We start from the raw sequence: 20,656 nt of genomic DNA, 5'->3' as shown, positions 1-20,656 counted from the left end.
TAGGTCTCCAAGTGCTCGTTAGATAACTCTGTGACATTAGAAGTCTGTGTTTACCTCTCAGCGTCAGACTTGGTGGCTGGCGGTGTGGGTGTTGTTGGTGACGACACTGGACTGCTCTCAATGGGGGCTCCGTTCAAACGGTTGGCCCTTACTTCTGCTAACCTGCATGTTTTCACAGGAACTTGGTTTTGTCTCTTCAAGTGACCGAGTAATGGATAATACGTACAGAACCCTACTTGAACACGTGTCTCACCATGGTTTCTCCTTGTCGGTTTCATCCTCAGGCTCAGCCTCACTGCGGCGCTGCAACCAGCTGCCGTCTCCCTTCAGCTTGGTCCGCACTTTGGTGGTACGGAACACAGATTCTTTTCCCACCTCTGCGACACAAACACGTGCATGTCACATATCAACCCACACACCATCTGAGATATTACACACACGGTAGGCTGCATCATAAGGACATCTTAATCACTGTATGCTTGGTAGCATGCGTGATAATCAGTCCCCTTTGGGCCAACACACAATCAACCACTTTTATTTCTGCATTTACTCAAGGCAATGACAGATCAGAAATGACAGAGAGTCATCAGCTTGGCGCAGAGGTACACAGGCGGACGCGCTCTGCTTTCATTGGAGGAAACACGTCATCTCACATTCAGATCACACCAATCAGCCTACTCACGTTTTGACATGCTTGTTCTAGCGGAGTCTCTCTCTTCTTTGTTCTGTTATCTCTACAAGCCACCTGACAAATATATGGAAAAAACACATCTTGAATTTGCAGAAAATTGAAATTGATCATGACAGTCTTGTCTCAAAATGGCCCTTCCCGCGCCATGTTCCCTCCCAATGAAGGACATGTGCTCTGTGTCATCCTTTAGACATGTAGATGATCCTGTCTGACCACTTCCCCAAAAATACTGGTGTTGCCTAAATGCAAATGAGCTCAGACAACTACATATATTTATGATCCTTTGTGTTTGGATACAAAAAACATTTGCACAGAATGATTTATGTGGGGGAACCCACTTCCCCTGGGAACTAAAGAAGAAAGTAGGCGCAGACCACAGCTCATACAAACTTGTAAAACCAAATTCAGGATGCAAATATATAACGTGTAAAACTCCTAGGGCTGGGAATTCACTCCTTCAAAATCATGTCGCCACAATATCTCTGGAGAATATTGTCCACAATAATGGTGACAGAACAAATACACCGAGGGGTCAGAAAGCATATTTATCTTAGGCTTAGCAAATCGGTCCACGGAGGATAAATGATTGATGAAGAGCAATAGCATTTAAGACAAACGAGGAACAGGATCGACAGCTCTGCTGACAAGCAATCATGACAGGGAAACACCCAGAGAAAATGAGAGAGCAAACACCGACAACCACCTGTTAACACTCTAAACAGTTTATGTGGCATGATTGATTACTTTTAGATTTTCGGTTCTTACAGCTGCTGATTACTGACACTCTGAATACAGAATCTATCCATATACTTTAAATCATGTTGTGAATAACACACCTGCCAGCTGGAGCACCTACCTGCTATCACTTTATATCCAGCAGAGAAATGGCCACCAAGCTCAGTCGAGAGTCTGCGACTAGTGTGTCCCTCTGAGTGTGGCTGGTGTGAGCAGAGGGGAAGTCTTTCTCTGTCAGACAGGTGTCTCGGTCCCTGTGCTAGCAAACTGGTACGGGCGTGAGCACTACCAAGCCCAGTCATTCAAGGAAGATAGGTGTGGGGTGGAGCATAACGTGTTTATCTGTGCGAGTATGTGCGTAATAGAGGTTGCTAAGAACTCATTTGTGTTTACTACACCTGCACTGTGTTCATGGGAGTAGGCAAGCACATACCTGTCGTACAAGGTGGCAAACATTCAATTCTGAGAAGGAGTGAGGCAAAGGGAAGAGGGCGACGCAGTGCACAGCATGGCAGACATAAAGGAAGCAGCATGTCCTGTGGGAACGCTGCTCTCGTGCTCACTGGGTAGGAAACCCCCAGGGAGCACACGCACACACATCATTAAAATTAGATCAACAACAACAACACACACACACACACACACACACACACACACATACACACAACCGAAATGAGAGAAACAGAAACAGAGGCCCACACGTCAATAACAAATAACATCAAAGCCAATCTCATTTGGATGGTATTCTAATTTTGTATTTGAAATAGAAAATGAGTACTTTCATTTGTTTTTGTACAAAGAAAACTGAAACCACCACCTTAAAGTATATCATATCTTACATAATCAGAGTGTAGTAAAATCAATCATGACTTAGTTTCACCTTTTGTAGTTCATATTCTAGGGCGGAGGGCAGGCAAAGCGCAGCACAAAGTAAACGTTTGATCAATGTGAGTGTCTACGCTCCTGCCATTGATCAGCAATCAACAGTAAGCATGGATTGGCCGACCAGTGTTTCAGTACAAAAAGCAATCTCACGCATGTCATACATTTACCGATACTTTTCGAATTAGAAAAGAGTGTGAATAGATTTCACAACATATGAGAGAGAGGGAGGGTGGACGAGGAAATTTGCATGTCCGAGAGCCTAAAGTTCACTGTGGTGAGAAGCTCGGCTCTATTATCTACCTGGATAATCTCTCGCTCCCCTGAACAAGAAACCAGTCAGACGGCCCTGCCTGTGACGCCAGCAGTGAATCATTAGGGTGCTGCTGGTGCGGAAATAAAACGAGAATTCAAACTATCTGAACATAACCCCCACCTTGTTGTCACCACACTAAGACACGGAATGACAAAAATGCTTCACCTCGAAAAGGCGAACTAGCTGTGGCAGCTAATGAATACATTTGACACAAATACTTTGAAAATGAATCACTCTGGTTTGTCAGTTTCGTAACTCTGTTGTTATTAAAACAACAGAATGAAAGCCGGCATGTAAGAAAAAAAAGGAGGGTTAAGAAAGCTTACAATGCATTTGCATTGTCCATCCGATTATCGTATTTGATGACAGTCCTTGAATAGTATTTTAACACTTGGCGCAACTCTCAGAAACACATGCCATTAGGATGATATACAGTATACCAGAGATAATCCAGTATCGGTGTGAAGGTAAAATGTGTTTGGAACATGTGAAAAAAATGTGTGAATTATGCATCTATGGAAAAACACTACATGACCGAAAGTGTGAGGACAGCGTTTCCTTCGAGGGACAATTACCCAAAGAGGGGATTTTGTACTTGTACACAGAAGGTTTGGATGTTACCCATTGATGTGTCGATCTTTTATTTAAAAAAAAAATAAAAATAAAAATAAAAAAATAAAAAAAATACAAACTGCCTCATATTGGCTTTGGCTGAACTTCGATATCAATTTGTGCATATAATGAATGAAGACTGTGGATTTGTCACCCATTTCTTGCATTATAAAGTCACATTAGGAAGAGATCCTTTCATTGTCAGTGTGGACAAGAGGAACAGTTACAGCAACCAAAAATTGTTTTAATGTGCATATATGCATGTGTTGTCTTAGGACACACTTGAAGAAGGTAAGCCTACACTCTAAACTATGGGCAGTAATATCTCTGTCCACATACTTATGGCCATATAAATAAGATTTTCAGGCAGGTTGTTGTGGGAGAATTGTGGTTTAGTGGAATGAATTAAGGCATTTTGACATAAACAGCAGCATCTCAATGCGTGTACAGCACAAGATGAAAATATACAAGAATACAAGTCTTTGCAGTTTTCCCAGTGTAAGATCAGAACATTTATGTGGTCACAAACAGTGGTTTTAACTGGTCACTAAGTGCTTTGAAACTTTGGATAGGCCAGACTGCAGTGTGTGGACCAAAATCAGAGGAACTTGCTGCCATCTGCTGTTGGAAATGGTACATACACGTTGAAAAGGCACCGATATGCTTCACATTGGGAGGTTTAGATAAAGGTAAACTTTCTGTTCCCTCATTCTGAATTGTCCATTCAGGGTCCCTTATTGCTAGAGTGGGTGTAACTGCACAGCCTTACGTGTCTCAACAGTCTTCGTCTCCCTTCTACCCTCAAGCTCCTTGTCTGAGGTGAGGGTAGCTCTGCACTGTACGCGCTATGCCGTCCTTCAGACCGACCACCGGTTTGTAGCCCAGGTCCTGCTTGGCCCGGTCACAGCTGTAGTAGTGATGGGTTCCAGCCAGAGCCACTCTCATTGGTGTAAAGGTGGGTTTAAAGGACACTAGAGGGCGCAGGATCAGGGCCAGAAGCCAGAGGAGCAAGGCCAGGCCGTACACAAGAGTGTAGGGGAGGTGGTAGCGAGGAGCGGCGTATCCCAGACCCACCAACACCTCAGACATGAAGTCCCAGAATCGAACTGGCTCGTCATTGGTGATGTGGTATGGCTGAAAGTAAAGCGGAAGATACAAGTTAAATGATAAAAGGTGTGTGACTCGCAACATGATTGTATGCACAGCATTGTTTAAATCGGCTCTGTGTTTGATTTTATTCTCACTCACTTTTCCACATATGGGAGAGTCTGGCCTCAGGCGTTCAGCAGCCAGGATGTGGCCATGAACTACATTCTCCACAAAGGTGAAGTCCACCAGATTGGTCCCGTCACTGCAGAAAACAAAGACAGAGAATTAAATTAAGAAATACACCATTAAGAATACAAAAAAAAGGAGGTTAATCATTCAGCGCACTGGTACAGCGGTCCGTGGGTCTGAGCGACTATCGCTAAAGAAATTTAAACTTTTCAAGTGGCAGGGGAGACGTGGGTCGGCCGGTGTGTGTGTGTGTGTGTGTGTGTGTGTGAGAGAGAGAGAGAGAGAGAGAGTGAGAGAGAGATTTAAGAGGAGGGAGAGTGGAGGTGTAAGTAGGTGTATAAGTAGGTTTGAGAGATAAAAAAAAAAGTCTGAATCCAGTATTTGACTACAGCGTGAAAACATAAATTAATGCAAATATGATTTTAGAGAAGTATTATGGTAAAAACAAGTTAGAAAGGTTAGCAGAACAAGCTGCAGCCTCTGAATACTGGAGCCTCACACGTCGTTGATGATTCAACAGCGTGCACCTCAATACATATTCATATTTTTTACTATTTGCAGTGATTATTGCTGAAACCAGTTGGATTGGCATCATTGGTTAAACCCCTACGACTTACCCGATGATGAACTTCATCTTGCCCCTGCGAGCCGCGTCCACTAGAATAGGAACCAGCTGGGGGTCCCGAGGGCCAAAGATGCCATGAGGCCGGATGGCAACTGTGAGGAAACCCTTCTCCTTGTCACAAGCCTCAAGGACCAGCTGAAACACAAAGACAGTAGAACATATTCCTACTCTGCATCCTTATTCCTCTCATCTCTCTCGTGGGTGTGGCTGATTGTGAAGGGCATGGATCAGATGACGTGCAAACAACAGAGGAAGTCCTGGAAAGATGTACTCACTGCTGCTGAAGATTATATTGTGTTGTTGTATGACGCTGACAAAAAATACAGCTAAGTATACAAAGAAAAATCTGCTACTCATGAGTAAGGAGTAAGATGTAAGAACTATTAAATCATTGATTCATTACATTTATTTATTCCTTTTCAAAATCAGAGCTGAAGACACTGGGATCAGTATATCACAGGGCTAAAACACACAGCTATGTGCAATTTAGAGGCTCCATTTCAAACTGAGGTTTGAGGAAGGTCACATATACTAAAGTGTTGTGGGGCAGCAACAGCACAAACTGGGCTACACTGGTGAAACCAATACTAAAAATACCACTCTCCAACCTTTTCTTGCTCAATCTTGGTCTCTGTGTAATAGTCGATGGGCTTCTTGGCGTATGGTAGATCCTCTCTCCCATTCTTAACGTCCGTCCCTTCAAACACTACACTGGCACTGCTCGTCAGGACCAGTTTCTGGCAAAAAAAAATAATAATCACAAAACAGTTAAGCCACTTCGATGGCATCTTTCATCCCTGAACAGTGAATAGCAGGCATAAACAAAAAAAGAAAATCCTAGCATCTCACCACAACCCCTCCTCCCTCCACTGCCTCACCTGTACTCCAGCCTCGACGCAGGCCTCAATGACGGTGCGTGTGCCCTGAATGTTGACCCTCTCAAATAGCCCGCGGTCATCGCTGGAAGGGGCAGGAGAGGCACAGTGGAAGACCAGGGACACATCCTTCAAAGCCAACAGCAGAGCCTGGAGCAGAATGTGACACACACCTTACAGCTATTGACAATTGTTCCATGTCTAATACACTGCTCAAAAAAATAAAGGGAACACTTAAGCAACACATCCTAGATCTGAATGAATGAAATAGTCTTATTAAATACTTTGTTCTTTACATAGTTGAATGTGCTGACAACAAAATCACACAAAAATTATCAATGAAAATGAAATTTATTAACCCATGGAGGTCTGGATTTGGAGTCACACTCAAAATTGAAGTGGAAAAACACACTACAGGCTGATCCAACTTTGATGTAATGTCCTTAACACAAGTCCAAATGAGGCTCAGTAGTGTGTGTGGCCTCCACGTGCCTGTATGACCTCCCTACAACGCATGGGCATGCTCCTGATGAGGTGGCAGATGGTCTCCTGAGGGATCTCCTCCCAGACCTGGACTAAAGCATCCGCCAACTCCTGGACAGTCTGTGGTGCAATGTGGCGTTGGTGGATGGAGCGAGACATGATGTCCCAGATGTGCTCAATTGGATTCAGGTCTGGGGAACGGGCAGGCCAGTCCATAGCATCAATGCCTTCGTCTTGCAGGAACTGCTGACACACTCCAGCCACATGAGGTCTAGCATTGTCTTGCATTAGGAGGAACCCAGGGCCAACCGCACCGGCATATGGTCTCACAAGGGGTCTGAGGATCTCATCTCGGTACCTAATGGCAGTCAGGCTACCTCTGGCGAGCACATGGAGGGCTGTGCGGCCCTCCAAAGAAATGCCACCCCACACCATTACTGACCCACCGCCAAACCGGTCATGCTGGAGGATGTTGCAGGCAGCAGAACGTTCTCCACGGCGTCTCCAGACTCTGTCACGTCTGTCACGTGCTCAGTGGAACCTGCTTTCATCTGTGAAGAGCACAGGGTGCCAGTGGCGAAGTTGCCAATCTTGGTGTTCTCTGGCAAATGCCAAACGTCCTGCCCGGTGTTGGGCTGTAAGCACAACCCCCACCTGTGGACGTCGGGCCCTCATACCACCCTCATGGAGTCTGTTTCTGACCGTTTGAGCAGACACATGCACATTTGTGGCCTGCTGGAGGTCATTTTGCAGGGCTCTGGCAGTGCTCCTGCTGTTCCTCCTTGCACAAAGATGGAGGTAGCGGTCCTGCTGCTGGGTTGTTGCCCTCCTACGGCCTCCTCCACGTCTCCTGATGTACTGGCCTGTCTCCTGGTAGCGCCTCCATGCTCTGGACACTACGCTGACAGACACCGCAAACCTTCTTGCCACAGCTCGCATTGATGTGCCATCCTGGATGAGCTGCACTACCTGAGCCACTTGTGTGGGTTGTAGACTAAAACTTCAGCCAGAAAGCATAGGAACTGAGAAGTGGTCTGTGGTCACCACCTGCAGAACCACTCCTTTATTGGGGGTGTCTGTCTTGCTAATTGCCTATAATTTCCACCCGTTGTCTATTCCATTTGCACAACAGCATGTGAAATTGATTGTCAGTGTTGCTTCCTACGTGGGCAGTTTGATTTCACAGAAGTGTGATTGACTTGGAGTTACATTGTGTTGTTTAAGTGTTCCCTTTATTTTTTTGAGCAGTGTATATATGAGGTCAAATGTGCAGGCCCTTAATTAAATACTCAAGGTGCCATGCAAGGCCTACATGTCTCTGTCTTATCTATATTGTTCCAGAATGTTGCCAGTTTTTGGTCTTGTCTTTAGTCAGGTCAAGTCTCACAACAGTCAAGTCCACATTTTTTGTGATTGATGTGGTGCTCGAAGGGGGCAAGTGTCACCTGTTTGTCGCAGAGGTCTCCCTGGTGGAAGGTGACGCCAGGCAGCTCGTAGCTCTGGCGGATGTCGAACACAGAAACGGAGTAGCCTCGACCCAACAGCTTCTCCACCAAGTGTCTGCCCAGGAAGCCAGAGCCCCCGATGACTGCACACCGCTTACTGCTCTGTATGACACCGGTTGATACATGTCAAGCGAGCAAACAGCACTGGCATCATGAAAAAGTTCAAACTGATTTTGCACCATTAAAAGAAACGTCTCAACTCACCGGTCGCACGCGCGTGGCCATGATGATGAGGTGAGCGAAAGAGTCAGTCACCGTGGTGAAAATATGTTCCCTTACAAGTGGAATAGTAAGTAACGAAGAGTTTTCCGAATTATATAAAACGCAGGACCTAAATGTGACAACTTTTAACACAAGACGCACGGAATAAACTACTGTATTTACCTGCGCGTGCAACGAAAACACGTATAAACTATGAACTGTCTGAATGAGCTGAGTGACAAGTGGTCTGTGATTGGTGGAGCCAAAGCTCAGCACGAGGATGATGTTTGAGAGTGGCCAATGGTGTACAAGATACGTCAAAGAACGCCACAATTTAAACCAATCGGAGCCCACGAAATGGTTCTTTCCACCTCCTCGCTCAAAGACCACGCCCCCTGGTATTCGTCAGATCAACGACACAGCGGGTAAACGGAAACTTGTTTAATGTAGCTTTTGTCCTTAAGCAGCCTAATGATTTTTTCCGAGAACATTTTCTCCTTCCCTGGGCTTTTGTTTTCATTTTTGTATTTCGTTTGCTCATGCATATCATTGAGCTCAACATTAAATAAACAGAGACAGATAAACCAATGTCCATATGACTGCCGAATACCAGTTGATTTCAAATAGAACTACAGTATGAAGGAAAAACGTGTAGGCTAATAGAAGAAAGGGATAATAGTAAAGAGAAAAAAAGTAAAAGAAACAGCTATAATAAAAGAAAACAAGTATTTAAACGTATAGTTGATATGATAACATATTTGAGGTGAGTAGCCATAGGCTAGCCACAGAGTATAGCTGTACTACTCCGGACCCTTATGAACCATTTCCTCTAAAATCTAATCTGAAATTAGACAAATTGTCTCATGAACGTGATTTGAAGTTAGCTCATGAATGAGATTTTGAAGGGCTTTAATTTTGAAATGCTACATCAGAATGTCCTGGTCCTCTCTGAGTGACACCTTGAGGTGGTCTGCTATTAACCTGTAGTGAAAATATTTTTGTAACGATGCACCATTTCTTTTCAAATCTAATCTGAAATTCAAAGGAAGTTGGCTCATGAATGACATTTTGACGGTCTTTAATTTTGGTCAGAAATGTCCTGAACACATACAGATCAGTACGTCAGATATTATTAATTTCATTATCTTTCCAGCAACCCTCAAATCAAAGAATAAAGACACAATTTGGTTGTATTTTCCCTTTAACTCACGAGATGCAGGTAACATATTTTATACTTAATGTTAATATAATTAATTTAATCTTATTTCCACAAATGCAATTTGTATATACGCTTAGTTGACATCTTATTTTGGAAACCGGAGTTGTCTGACGGCAATCTTTCACGCTTATTTGACATCTTATTTTGAAAACCGGATGTTGTCTCACGTTAATCTTTCCGCTAACTTTGCAAAGTCCTTCGCTCGCTCCCGATCTGTGCCGTTTGAATGCGTTTACCGTGAATTTCAGCATATAGGCGCACTGAAATGTAAGTGTCTGCTGGGTTGACCACGGAGATCCGAGCTTCTGCTGACCTCACCGCAGTACCATCTTTTCTGTTAAAACGCTAATCTGAGGTCTGCAGACACTAGATGGTGTATTGAGATGCGCGAGGAGCAAATGCACCATTTATATTATGCAATGTGTAATATCATGTATTTTGCAATAAATATGAAACAAATACTTTCCCATGCTTCATATTCTGTCTCAGTGTTTTATATTTCTACAGGAAATCAAAGGAGGTTTCATTTCAGTCTCCAACGGCTCTGAATTTTCTGATCGTGCCTTGCACCACGTGATCTTCAGCAGCCAATCATCTTTTTGCCCGACTGGTGCGTTTGATTTTGACTCCCGCTTGTGCCTGATTGTGTCCTGCTTTAATTGCTCAATGCAGATCAAATAATCGGCTTGTCTGCTAACACAAAGGGTGAACAAATCAAACGCCTGGGGCTCCATAACAGCAGCTCCGGGACGGACAAACCTGTGCATGTTGTTAGCTAGAAACGTCAATTTTCCGCGCGTTTTAGCAGCCGTTCCTGCGAAATAAATAGAAGGTTTTGAGGAATAGGAGACTATCTTATTGTCAGGGTAATTAAACAGGTAATGCGAGCAACTGATGAAGTATAAACCGTTTGATCATCTCCTCCCTAAATGATAGGAAGGCTTCATAGACCAGAGGACAACATATTGCCTAATAGATCTGCAGCTCCTTTTTGTCAATCAAATAAACAGCAACCGATGGTGAGTTTAAATGTTTCATTCTAACCTGAATGTTTGTTAGTGTGTTGCATTGGAGGTGATGGGAATATACATTATTCCTTTCGGGGAGGTGCTACTTTTTACCCAGGCACCTCTCTGATTCTGTTGTCATCATAATGGTTCTTGTGTCTAGTCTACAACAATGAAGAATTGTTTCCCTCTGCCTCCCCTCCTGTGTCCCCACCAGGCAACCAGTGCCAAGAGACCATCCCTGCAGGGTCCTGTGCCACCTCCTCGCAAGAAGACGACCCCCAAACCAGAGCTGACCGAGGAGCAGAAGCAGGAGATCAGGGAGGCCTTCGAGCTGTTTGACACCGATGGATCCGGATACATCGATGTCAAGGAGCTGAAGGTAAAAGTGCCCGGACGCTGATCACAACCTCACGTGTGGTGTCAGAGGGGGGGGGGGGGGACAGTTTTGTGTGTGTGCTTCACTCTCTCACGTTTCTCACACTGTGCCAGGTTGCAATGAGAGCTCTGGGGTTTGAACCAAAGAAAGAGGAGATCAAGAAGATGATTGGCGACGTGGATAAGGACGGCACAGGGAAAATCTCTTTCGCTGACTTCCTCTCTGTCATGACTCAGAAAATGGTAGATATGTCATGAAATATGCTAAATATGCAACCCCAACTGTCCTTTATTTGTCTTTACTTTCAAAAGGAGTTACTGGTTTTGTCCTGCAGTCTGCAGAATGCCGATTTTAAACCAGTTTATATATTAGAGCCCACAAACTGCACCCTGTTAGCCACATTTAGATTGACCGTTAACAGGTATTGCTTTTCATTGGCACACAAACTGGCCACATTTCTGTTGTCTGTTCTTTGACTCCTACATACCCCCTGCAGAATGGCTGTTTGTGGTAAAACTACTCTCCATCTTTTCTGATTTTAGGCCGAGAAGGACTCCAAAGAGGAGATCCTGAAAGCTTTCCGCCTGTTCGACGACGACGAGACGGGCAAGATCTCATTCAAGAATCTGAAGAGAGTTGCCAAAGAGCTGGGAGAGAACCTCACAGATGAAGAGCTGCAGGTAAAGCACACCATTATGGAATGAAACAATATTAAGATACATGAAGACTCACAGCAGACTACTGAAGCTCACAGGCCGCTTGTGTTTCCAAGACAATGGTTTTTGAATCCGGTCAACACACAATTGTGCAAATGAATGCTTCTAAACTACCTTGATTTGCTTCCTACATTCTTCTTTTCATCTCCTGTTATATTGTGCGTCTCTGTAGGAAATGATAGATGAAGCAGACAGGGATGGAGATGGAGAAGTCAACCAGCAGGAGTTCCTGCGCATTATGAAGAAAACCTGCCTGTACTGAAGGAAGTGCATGACATTGGGTTTGTTGATGTGGAGGGGTCCAGTGGTGGTGTCACATGTAATGCTGCTCGTATATCTAATTCACCTTTCCTTATTATTGTGTTTTTATTTCCACTTATAGTCAATCAAAAGGTTTAACTGTCACATACTGTCACTGGAAGAAAGTTGTATAAGACTCGTGGTCAATTGCCAAAATATCATCCTCTGACTTACATGATAATCTACATTACATTTGCCCAAAAAAACGAAAGAGATCACTCTCTTTCCTGCTTGGAATGCTGCATACTTTCATGAAGAATACATTTGTTGTATTAAGGATAATATGTAGGTTATTCATTGTCAAGAAATCTCAGTGCCTATGTCAATACAGTGACAAACACAGTACATTCCAATGCTTTGATTGATGGTACAGTATGCGCATTAAATTTGGTTTACACTGGCAACTCCGGTGTTTCATGTTTTAGCTCGTGTAACCGCTGTCTCACCTCAGTGCTACCTGTGGATTTGTGCCTCTTAAAACAGGTGATTCCACTATCTTTAAAATATGATTGATTGTGTATGCATTTTTCGTGTAGCATTGATTATGTATCCCTCTGTGTATAACGAATGTATAATATACAAAATACTCTGTATTCTTGAATGTTTTGTAAGATGCATAGTGACTTTAATGAGTAGATAAACAGCATATAAGTGTTTACGGTACAAATTAAATATCTTGAAGCAGTTTTTCCTGTCTTTTATGATTTATTACTATAAGCATCCCTCATATTTCATCTAGTTATCAGTGTTTGAACGGCTTGACTCCTGTTTTTTTCTTTTTACTCACATCATTCATTTTACTGCTGCCGATAAATTATTTACAGGAAGATGCTGCTACCTTACCACAGCATATTGACTCAGTTATCCAACCCGACTATTAAAAACAATCAAGTAAATGCAAAGCGTGATGCAATAAATGTGGATAAGCTGCTGTGCTGAACAGGAATATACCGCTCTTCTCTTTCAGGCAGCCCAGGAAAAAATAATGACACCCCAAGGTTGTAAATGGTGGTGGTTGCTATATCCAGAGCATTGCTGTGCAGGTAGCCAGGGATCAGGTAGCTGTCCATGACTACCGGAACAGAAAAGAGGACGGTCTGAGCTACCTGCAGGGTCAGGGTCACACAGGCTCTCTTGGTGCAGAGTGGTCCTGCACGCATGTCCCAGCAAAGCAGACAGAAGCACCCCAGGATGGTCAGAGAGCAGAGAGGCACCACAAAAGCAGTTCCCACTGTGCAGTAAAGTACCAGACCCGATGTCCCTGACAGGCAGGGCGTAAGGATGAGAGGACCACAGCGGGGAAGGGTAAAGTTGACCTGGACGGAGTTTAGGTTGAAACCCAAAGCCATGCTGCTGAGCACAGCTGATAGTGTCCATATCGCTGCAACAGTTGCTCTCTTCCTTTGAGGACACATCAATAACTCATAGTGCAGGGGCCACTTGACAGCTACAAAGCGGTCCATAGCCAGAGCTGTGGTCAGGAAGAGGTCCACCTACACAAAAAAGCGAGGACATAAAGTAGATGCTTTTTATTTTCTGTTACCTGCCACGTCAAGGTTTTAGAAGTGCAGTTTTCATAATAGATGAGTCACAGCAGGCAGACTGTCTACAGAGTGTAGAGCATGAATTTAGGTCACATTTATGTCCATGGCCGTGCTTTTAAAGAGGCCTCCAGATAAAATGAGTATTGTTTTTACTGTGAATTACTGTGCTGCCCTTTGGTCGTATATTTGTTCTACTGTGAATAATTCACAAATAACACCCTGCATGGAAATTAAGCAACTCCACAGTGGAGATTTTATACATTAATGATATGGAGTAAGCATGAAAAACTCAAAACAAATTATTAGTGGATGTACATTATCAGGACTACACAATAAGTTAAAGGATAGGTTTACATTGTTTAAACAATAATCGCATGCCCATTGTTACATTGAAGGACTTATTGGTCGCCGCAGATGTGCCTCCTGTCCATACTGGCTGTGAGGAGATTCCTTCTGAATGCCATCGCAAAATCCACAGTCTTCAAGCTAAAATGAATTTCAAAATCAGCCAAAGGTAAAATAACTTTGTATCTTTTACCTTTACTGTGTTTTTAGTAGAACATTCTCTCTTTATGTTACTACTGTTTTCCTCCACCAGAGCTCAACTGTCTGTGGATACCAAAAGAGGATTTTTCTGCCTTTGAAAAGACTAAAATCTAACTTTGTAGATACCAATTGATGTGACTGCTGGTAAAACTAAAGAAGTTGTTTTTACACAGAACGAGGATTCAATACATTTTGTCCTCATTACTTAGACTGCATTGGAATCACATTAGGAAGAGATCAGTTCTTGGCAAATATAGACAAGGAACAATTACAGTAAGAATTCTGATACTTATGGGCATAAGAGATTTGAAAACATGAGGCACAATGAGTAGGATTTTCAGTTTTCAGGACGTTTCGGGGCTTCAACCTCTACAAAAACGTAGCAACCAGGTGCCAGATCACAAGCATGCATCCAAGAGGAAGCCACGAAAATGTAAAAAAAAAAAAAGAAGCTAATATACCCAGGCAAGACGCCAAGCTGACAAAGCCCGTTCCAAAATGAGGTTGAATCTGGGGTTGTCTTTCACCCAAGGTGAGCACCTTAACTCTTGTTGAGCCGGGGCCAACTTGGGACACTGAATGTTGGGATTACAAACCGAAATCGACAAATCCTACTCTTTGTGTACTGCCAATTCATATCCCAAAGAACTGGATGTTGTCATAGCTTAGAGTGACTAAAACAGACATGGATCTCATAAATATAATCAATGTTTTACAAACCAAAGAGCAGGCCTGGATAGCAGCACAGAAGATCAGACACTGGGTCACTGGCATACCTTCCCTGGATCTTAAGAGAACTGCTTTGATTGTCCAGAGGAGCAGCTGGAATGGTAATGATGGTGATCATCTAGCTCAAAGGGCTTTTTTCATCACCTCAGTTGATTAAAAAAAAAACAGGTGTACTGGAACGCTTCAAAATGAAAGAGTGTAGATCTACCTGGAGGTTTTCACACAAGAGTGAGGAGCAGGAAGCGAGTGTGTCTGAGGAGGGACGCGGAGCACGTGATGACCAGGAGTAGAGGAACACTGAGTACGGTGTTCAAGGTGCAGCTCACACACACATGCTGACCATCTCCACCAGGTGGTAGACGGTGGAGTCGATCCGTGTCTGAGTCTCTAGTGAGGTCACATCGCAGGATATCCATGACATGAAGCTCCCTCTGATTTGCTTTTCCAGATACTCTTGTAAAAAATTAATAAAACATACAAGTGTTAGCACCTGCGTAGCTTAAAGACCAAATTAAAATCACGTGTGCCTCATCTCAAATGAGTAAATAAAGATGTTATAGACTCACCCTCACATCTGTGTCTCTTGATGGTCAACAGTCAGTTTCATTCTAATGACTGATCGAGACTGAATCTTCTCGTCATGTGCCAGCGTCACAGGCTGTGCATTTACTCAGCTCCACCACATCAACGTGTCAGACCTCATCCCTGTGGACGGTGATGTGTCAGCTAGTGTTTGTTATCAGGATCACATTTGCTTATTTACACAAATGGTCTGGGACAATATTAATGCATTTGTACAGAATTGTATTCTACCTGTCAATATTTGCCCGATAGCAGAGGTGCAGTCATGGAAAACATAACGCCATCCTCTCACACATTACCACATTTATGTAACATATTTTTAAAAGATGTTTTAAACTTGGACTAGAAAAAATAATTTTGTAACCCAACAATCCCGTAAATGAGTAGATCAGTATGAACCCTCTATAACCAAAGGGACTGAAACCAGATTCAGAAAATTACAAATTATATGTAAAAGTAACTTCCAAAATCTATAATGTTAAAACGATTAACTAAAATCAAAATGTCAAACCATTTAATGTACAGTCACATTTAATCTTTATTTATAGAGTTCCTAACAGGAAGATAAAACCAGTAAAATACATGGATAAAAATCATACGTTTACCGTACAGTACAATGCCAATCACTGGAAGATTCCAGCAAATATTAGATACCAGGGATGAATTTCATTGTTTGACACGGCCTCTCTCTCTCTCTCTCTCACACACACACACACACACACACACACACACACACACACACACACACCCGGGAAAATGAACTTAATGTTTAGGCTCAGATCGTTTTTCAGTGCCAGTAGACCCAGTCTAACAATCACATGCTGATGAACACAGAAATTACATGGAAAACATTGAAATAGATTCATTATCAATAGTCACAGCTGCATTTCAGAATGTGAACAGGTTTGAACACGTGCAGCTCAGTCCATGGCTGCAGGTACAGAGAGCATCAGGATCTCAGCTTTGACTTAGTTTAGTCTTGGAGGCAAAGTCTGCACTGAGTTTACGCATCACTTCCCCGTGGCTTTGTCCCGTTAGCCCCTGTCGTACAGTCCCGTAATTCTCTTTGACAAAGTTGGCAAAAGGTGTGGGGGCCCGCGGCTTGGCAGACGTCAGTAAGACAAGTTGTCCTTTGCAGAGGGCACACGCGAACCTCTGCGTGTCCAGTGACTTGGAATGACGCCCGATCCTGTGAAGAATCATGAATTATATTACCCGGTGGGAAAGTGGCACAAAACTCAGTAAAAGCAAAGGTGGATAGTGAAGAGCGACAGGAGGTTAATGACTAGGAGGTTTTAGTCAATGTGTCCAAAGAGTCAAGACGTACGTGTTCTGGCAGCGGGTGCACTGGTACTGGAATTTGTACTTGATGTCGTAACTGTGGCAGCGGGTGACCATGGGCAGCTCAGGATGCGCCATAGTGGACTTGCGAGCATACAGCTTCCAGAAGTTTCCGTGGCCGTCCCTCACGCCATTGATCAGCCAGGTTGCAGCATGACACATCTCATGAATCAGCGTGTCCCTGAGACGATCTAGGAAGGGGCAATGAGGAGATGGTGATGAAAAGATTCAATCCAGCATAAACAGACAAGAGGATTTGACTATGCATGACATCACATATTTACATTCAGGGACTTTCAAGCAGACAGTTTATTACTTTGCTATATCTGGCTTACTAAAGCTTTACCTGCAGAATCACAGACTTTCTCCGACAGTTCAATGCGGCCATAGCGGTTCCCTCCACCTCGCTCCTGACCGGTGATACAGTAACCGGCTGTTTTCCGCATCTTCTTATTCCAAGTCACCGACATATCGATGGGGAGCTAGAAGTCATGTCAGACAAGGAAAAATAATACATTCTACATGTTAACAAAGCGATTACACAATCATTGAATACAATCAAAATCAGGTGAAAATTCAGACAGAATCAAAAGAAGGGAAACACTGTTGTTCATCACCTTACTGTCAAACACACTGGTATTGTACAGCTGGTACAGTCTACTGGTGAGTTCTTCCTTGTTCTGCTTGAAATTGCGGCCATAGCTGGAGCCAGGGTTTGATAATGACTGCAAGAAGCACCCGGGGGTCTTACACGGTGCTACCCTAGAAGGGAAAGAACAGGTGAACGCAAGACAAATGTCTGTGTATGAAAGACAGACTGGAGTGAGCGACGTTCGAGTCTGTATATGAAAGCTGCTCAGTAGATGTACCTGCTGGTGGGGCCGTGTCTGGGCTCTGTCTGACTCACTGTGGGCTTCAAGATGTTGGGTTTTCCAGGTGTCGTCACACTCAGAGGGGTTTCCCCAAATAATTTAGAGGCTGGTGTTACAGGTGTCTTTACAGGAGGAACTGACACAGGAAAATATGTAATCACAAAAGATATCAACAACTAGAATACAAAAACAACACCTAGAGATTGTTTAAAATGCGACAATCCAAACAAAACAAGTTACCATGGGTGCTCCTAGGTGAGAATGTCGTGCCAGTGAACTTGTTTTTATTTTTCAGTCTCTCCAGCAGGGATGTGAACTCCTCCTCAGAACTGTCTGATTCATTCAGCTTAGAAGGTGCAGATAGATTGCGTTTTGGAGAGGCCAGGGATGTTAGAGTTTTGTGGGGAGGAAAAGGAAAAGGAGAATGGACGGAAGGGAAAGGCAGCGGTGGCGAACTGTCCTCTTCATCACACCGCAGAGCATTATTCTTGTTAGCCTTTGGCAGGGTTTTAGGTTTTAAATGGCGAGTCCTCCAAGTGCTCTTGACCACAATATTATCGTCATCATCATCATCACTGTCACTAACGAAGACTGGGGAGTCACAGTGAGATAGCGGTCTCCTCGGTGGAAGCTGGGCTGCTGGAGTGTTGCTCTTCTTAGGCACTGTAAAACAGTGGACACAAAAACATCACTGTTATACACATATAGTGTTAAGTGCCCTTTCTTTGAAATATAACAGAACATCAGCACTGATAGGGTCTTTCAAAGTTACCTTTAAAAGATGGTTTGGTCTTAATAAAGTCATCATCTGATGAGCAGTCATCCACTATGAACTTTTTGAGGCTTAAGCAAAAACAAAAGAGAAAACATATTTTTAAAAACAGAATTTTCCAGACATTGACAATGATTTAGTCGAAGAAAAATACATTTAAAGAAAGAAAGAAAGCTCACCTATCTTCACTCCCACTCTCTGATATTTTCTTAGGCTTGACATTAGGGGTTTTCACTCGTTGCAGAACTTCAATGTGCAAAATGAGAATTAAGGAGAGTAAGATGAAGTGCATAAAAGATGTTTTCCTCATCATCTAACTGATGAATCTACTGTTGCAGATACAGAGAACTGTACCCAGAAGAAAAAGGTTCCTTACATGTCTCGAAACCGTCGTCATCGTCCGAGCTCACCACAACAACATTTAAACTAAAAAAACAAACAAAATGCTTTAGAACATAGAACTAAACAGAAAACTTTAAAGAGAGAAATGAAATGGTAAAAGTGAAACCAGAAAAAACACAAAGATGTTGCTTCATGAAAACATTTTCCGCTCACTCCGTACCTGACTTTCTTTGCAACACTACGTGGCTTCAGTGAGGCAGGTTTGGTCTTCGGTGTAGCCCTTCCCACAAGAACTAAGGAATAAAAAGGTCAAATGAACACATTAGTGTTTGTAAACAGAGTCATTCAATTCAGCAATATGAATTCATACACTTTAACTCACATTGGTCAAAATCCTCATCGCTGGACTCAATCAAGGGCTTGTTTCTGTAGCCGTTGCTCTTGAAGTATTGGTTCTCCTTCTCCGAGTTATCTTCACTATCAGAGCGGGAAAGCTGGACCGGAGAGGCCGAGTGATCCACCGATCGATGCCCTCTCGTGGCAATATTTCGAGTTTTACCAATCGAGCTCATCAGCTACAAACAATAATGACAGACAGAAAATAAACATGCCCAACATTTAAATAGAGATGCTACTAACGATTATTTTCATCATCAATGAATCTGTTTATTTTCTTGATTGATAAATTAATAATTTTGTTAATGAAATTGCAAAATTGTATTTTTTATTACTTGTTTTAGTCGACCAAGAGTCCAAAATAAATATATATTCCGTTTGCTATGATAGATGACTATAAAAGCACAATATCCTCACATATAAGAAGCTGGAAACAGCTTTTGCTTGTAAAAAATACTAAAACGATTCCATTCTCAAAAGAGTTAGAGATTTAATAGCTTTCACTCTACTTATCATTTAATATGTTTGTATACTAGCAATAATATTTATCCCAGTGACCCAAAAACACATAACGTTAGCTTATAGTGAAATATAGTGAAACAAACCTTTTTTTCTGCTGTGTCCAGTCCTCCCTCGTCAGCCCAGCCCATCTTCTTAGCAACTCCTTGAAATAGTTTGCGGGTATCATCATTCATTGTTTCCCCTGCTCTGTGAAAACGGTACACAAGTCAACACGACATTTAACATTTAAAGTCCAGCGCTAACGTCAAACCTTTCGAATATAATTAACTAACGATATAAACACTCAGTGCGGCTAAATGGTGGTTAAAACAACCGTTCAACCTGTTCGTTTTAATGCAATTAGTCTGTTAACAGGTTCTAAATGTACACACGCGCTTACTGTAGAAAGAAACGTTAGCGTCACTGTTAGCAACTTGCTAGCTAACATTAGGTCTGGACTCGAGCTAACATTTTGAAAGCGGTTCAGACTTTTCCCTTAGTATGCATGAACCGCACACTGAATATTAATAGTTTTGCTAAAATAATATATATTTGATTCAACAGATGATTACCAAATTCGCGTCTGCTGTAAATACAAGACGTAGGGATGACAAACCGAGCTAAACGATGGTAAATTCAAATATTGTGCTCCATTAGACCGGAAGTTGTCGATGAACACATTCGACCAATCGAAGCGGGTTTATATGACAAGAGGACGTTATGTCCACGCCCACCATCATAGAGATACAGCGCCGCTGTTCGTGTGAAAACCAACCTAAAGAAAAGCTACAAAGCGGGCTCGACTACAGTTAACATTTGTATACAGAAAACGTGTGAATATATATACTTTTTAATATTAGATTGCTGGCGGAATTATTCAACTGTATTATGGTAAAAAAATAATGTCAATCTTAAAGTTGTCGATATCGGACAGAATGGTCCAGACCCTAGCAAACACTACAGTGCCTCAACATTACCACTAGCATCTGAACTTTTCAATTTGAGCACATGAATTTGTTAATGTTGAACTCAGAACTTTTACTCAGAACTTTGGCATTGTGAAACCTCGAAATTTACTTCATTAAAAGATATGAATACATGCTCCTCTAGTGGTCTTTTTTCACCATTGAGAGCACATATACCTGGCAACCCATAGCAGATTAAACATCTTTTATATCATTACAATGCACCAAAAAGACTAAATCTA

General features: G+C 42.7%; 3 protein-coding genes and 1 pseudogene across 6 annotated transcripts; 1 reads left to right on the top strand and 3 right to left on the bottom strand.

The window, feature by feature from the left end:
* Positions 1-2,168: 2,168 nt before the first annotated feature.
* nsdhl (NAD(P) dependent 3-beta-hydroxysteroid dehydrogenase NSDHL) lies at positions 2,169-8,456 on the bottom strand. The gene is made up of 7 exons (XM_031858015.1): positions 8,207-8,456; positions 7,943-8,104; positions 6,018-6,164; positions 5,748-5,876; positions 5,132-5,274; positions 4,485-4,587; positions 2,169-4,370 (listed from the first exon to the last, which is right to left on the bottom strand). Exons 1-7 carry the CDS (start codon positions 8,225-8,227, stop codon positions 4,038-4,040), a joined length of 1,038 nt encoding a protein of 345 aa, XP_031713875.1. The 5' UTR covers positions 8,228-8,456; the 3' UTR covers positions 2,169-4,037.
* Positions 8,457-8,587: 131 nt separating this feature from the next.
* On the top strand, positions 8,588-12,509 carry cetn2 (centrin, EF-hand protein, 2). The gene is made up of 6 exons (XM_031857948.1): positions 8,588-8,628; positions 9,930-10,441; positions 10,647-10,811; positions 10,922-11,050; positions 11,351-11,488; positions 11,697-12,509. Exons 2-6 carry the CDS (start codon positions 10,352-10,354, stop codon positions 11,784-11,786), a joined length of 612 nt encoding a protein of 203 aa, XP_031713808.1. The 5' UTR covers positions 8,588-8,628; positions 9,930-10,351; the 3' UTR covers positions 11,787-12,509.
* Positions 12,510-12,553: 44 nt separating this feature from the next.
* Positions 12,554-15,237, bottom strand: LOC116389323 (olfactory receptor 4K13-like; annotated as a pseudogene).
* Positions 15,238-15,745: 508 nt separating this feature from the next.
* Positions 15,746-20,200, bottom strand: gcna (germ cell nuclear acidic peptidase). 4 transcript variants are annotated; one of them, XM_031857943.1, is made up of 13 exons: positions 20,022-20,200; positions 19,554-19,656; positions 18,935-19,127; positions 18,773-18,845; positions 18,587-18,636; positions 18,390-18,456; positions 18,211-18,281; positions 17,679-18,101; positions 17,436-17,574; positions 17,184-17,328; positions 16,913-17,048; positions 16,553-16,757; positions 15,746-16,414 (listed from the first exon to the last, which is right to left on the bottom strand). In XM_031857943.1, the coding sequence occupies exons 2-13, from the start codon at positions 19,641-19,643 to the stop codon at positions 16,183-16,185; spliced, it is 1,824 nt and encodes a 607-aa protein (XP_031713803.1). In that variant the 5' UTR covers positions 19,644-19,656; positions 20,022-20,200; the 3' UTR covers positions 15,746-16,182. The 4 variants fall into 4 exon arrangements, with proteins under 4 accessions (XP_031713803.1, XP_031713804.1, XP_031713807.1 ...); XM_031857944.1 differs by having other exon boundaries at positions 19,554-19,651; XM_031857947.1 differs by having other exon boundaries at positions 19,554-19,651; positions 20,066-20,109.
* Between the last annotated feature and the right edge of the window lie 456 nt (positions 20,201-20,656).

Source organism: Anarrhichthys ocellatus, unplaced genomic scaffold (genome assembly GCF_004355925.1).
Source record: "Anarrhichthys ocellatus isolate YVR2014 unplaced genomic scaffold, GSC_Weel_1.0 scaffold19, whole genome shotgun sequence".
In the NCBI taxonomy this organism is placed as follows: Eukaryota; Metazoa; Chordata; class Actinopteri; order Perciformes; family Anarhichadidae; genus Anarrhichthys; species Anarrhichthys ocellatus.
The sequence above is the reverse complement of the archived record's forward strand: the minus strand, read 5'-3'. Positions and strand labels throughout refer to the sequence as shown.